The 820-nt window shown below is 41.7% G+C and overlaps 1 protein-coding gene across 1 annotated transcript in view; it reads left to right on the top strand.

The window, feature by feature from the left end:
• Positions 1–150, top strand: part of LOC119594317 — a 78,990-nt gene extending 78,840 nt beyond the window's left edge. Inside the window, exon 6 of the mRNA XM_037943376.1 lies at positions 88–150. Coding sequence (XP_037799304.1) covers positions 88–150 — 63 coding nt within the window. The remainder of the gene's footprint in view (positions 1–87) is intronic.
• The last annotated feature ends 670 nt before the right edge of the window (positions 151–820 follow it).

Genomic DNA, 820 nt, shown 5'->3' with positions numbered 1-820 from the left:
CAAAACAAAAACCCCCTAAACATTAAACCCATATTAACAATACACTCAGAAAAAGTAACACCCATGACCTATCCCTTTCGCCTCTAGGGCTGCGGGCATTTCCCAAGAACCCTCGCCTCGCACGCAGTCAAGGTACCGGGGGGGCTATGAAAAAGGGGGAGAGGGGTCTACCTTCCTTCCCGGACACGGGAGGACCCCACGTCGGTGAGCCCATGAGTGGGAATCAAGACAAGGAGGGGTGAATAAAAATGGTGGAAAGCATGGCACGGGTGATAAATGAGTGAATGAGGTTTTAATTTCCCTTGGGTGGTTAAAAATTTATATTTTGAAAATTTCCTGCGGGTGAGTAAAGTGAGCAGTATGAATCCATGCGGGTGAGTAAAGTGAGCAGTATGAACCCATGCGGGTGAACAGGATGAGTGTGAACCCACGTGGGTGAATATAATGAATAAACATCTGTGTGGGTGAATTATGAGTATAAATTCATGAGGGTGAATGAGACGAGTAGAACTTCGGAGTGAGTAATGAGTATGTGAATTCATGCAGGTGAATAAAATGAGAAATAGTAGTGAATTCAAGGGAAAAACCCCTGAAATGTATCACGGTTTTTACGTTAAAAGGGTGGCAAGAAAATGGGAAAGGGGGTTAGTCTTAAGGCAATAGAACAATTTAAGGATGATAGATTGATGTACGGTGAAGAATAAATCAAAATAAGGAAATAAAAAAGGGGAAAATGTAGACGAAAAAGGAGATAAAATTGTGGAAAACAAGACAACAATAAAAAGAAAGATGGCAATGATGATAAGGTTATGGAAATGAC

Source organism: Penaeus monodon, chromosome 33 (genome assembly GCF_015228065.2).
Source record: "Penaeus monodon isolate SGIC_2016 chromosome 33, NSTDA_Pmon_1, whole genome shotgun sequence".
Lineage (NCBI taxonomy): Eukaryota > Metazoa > Arthropoda > Malacostraca > Decapoda > Penaeidae > Penaeus > Penaeus monodon.
Note: the sequence above shows the minus strand (reverse complement) of the source record. Positions and strands in the feature narration are given on the sequence as shown.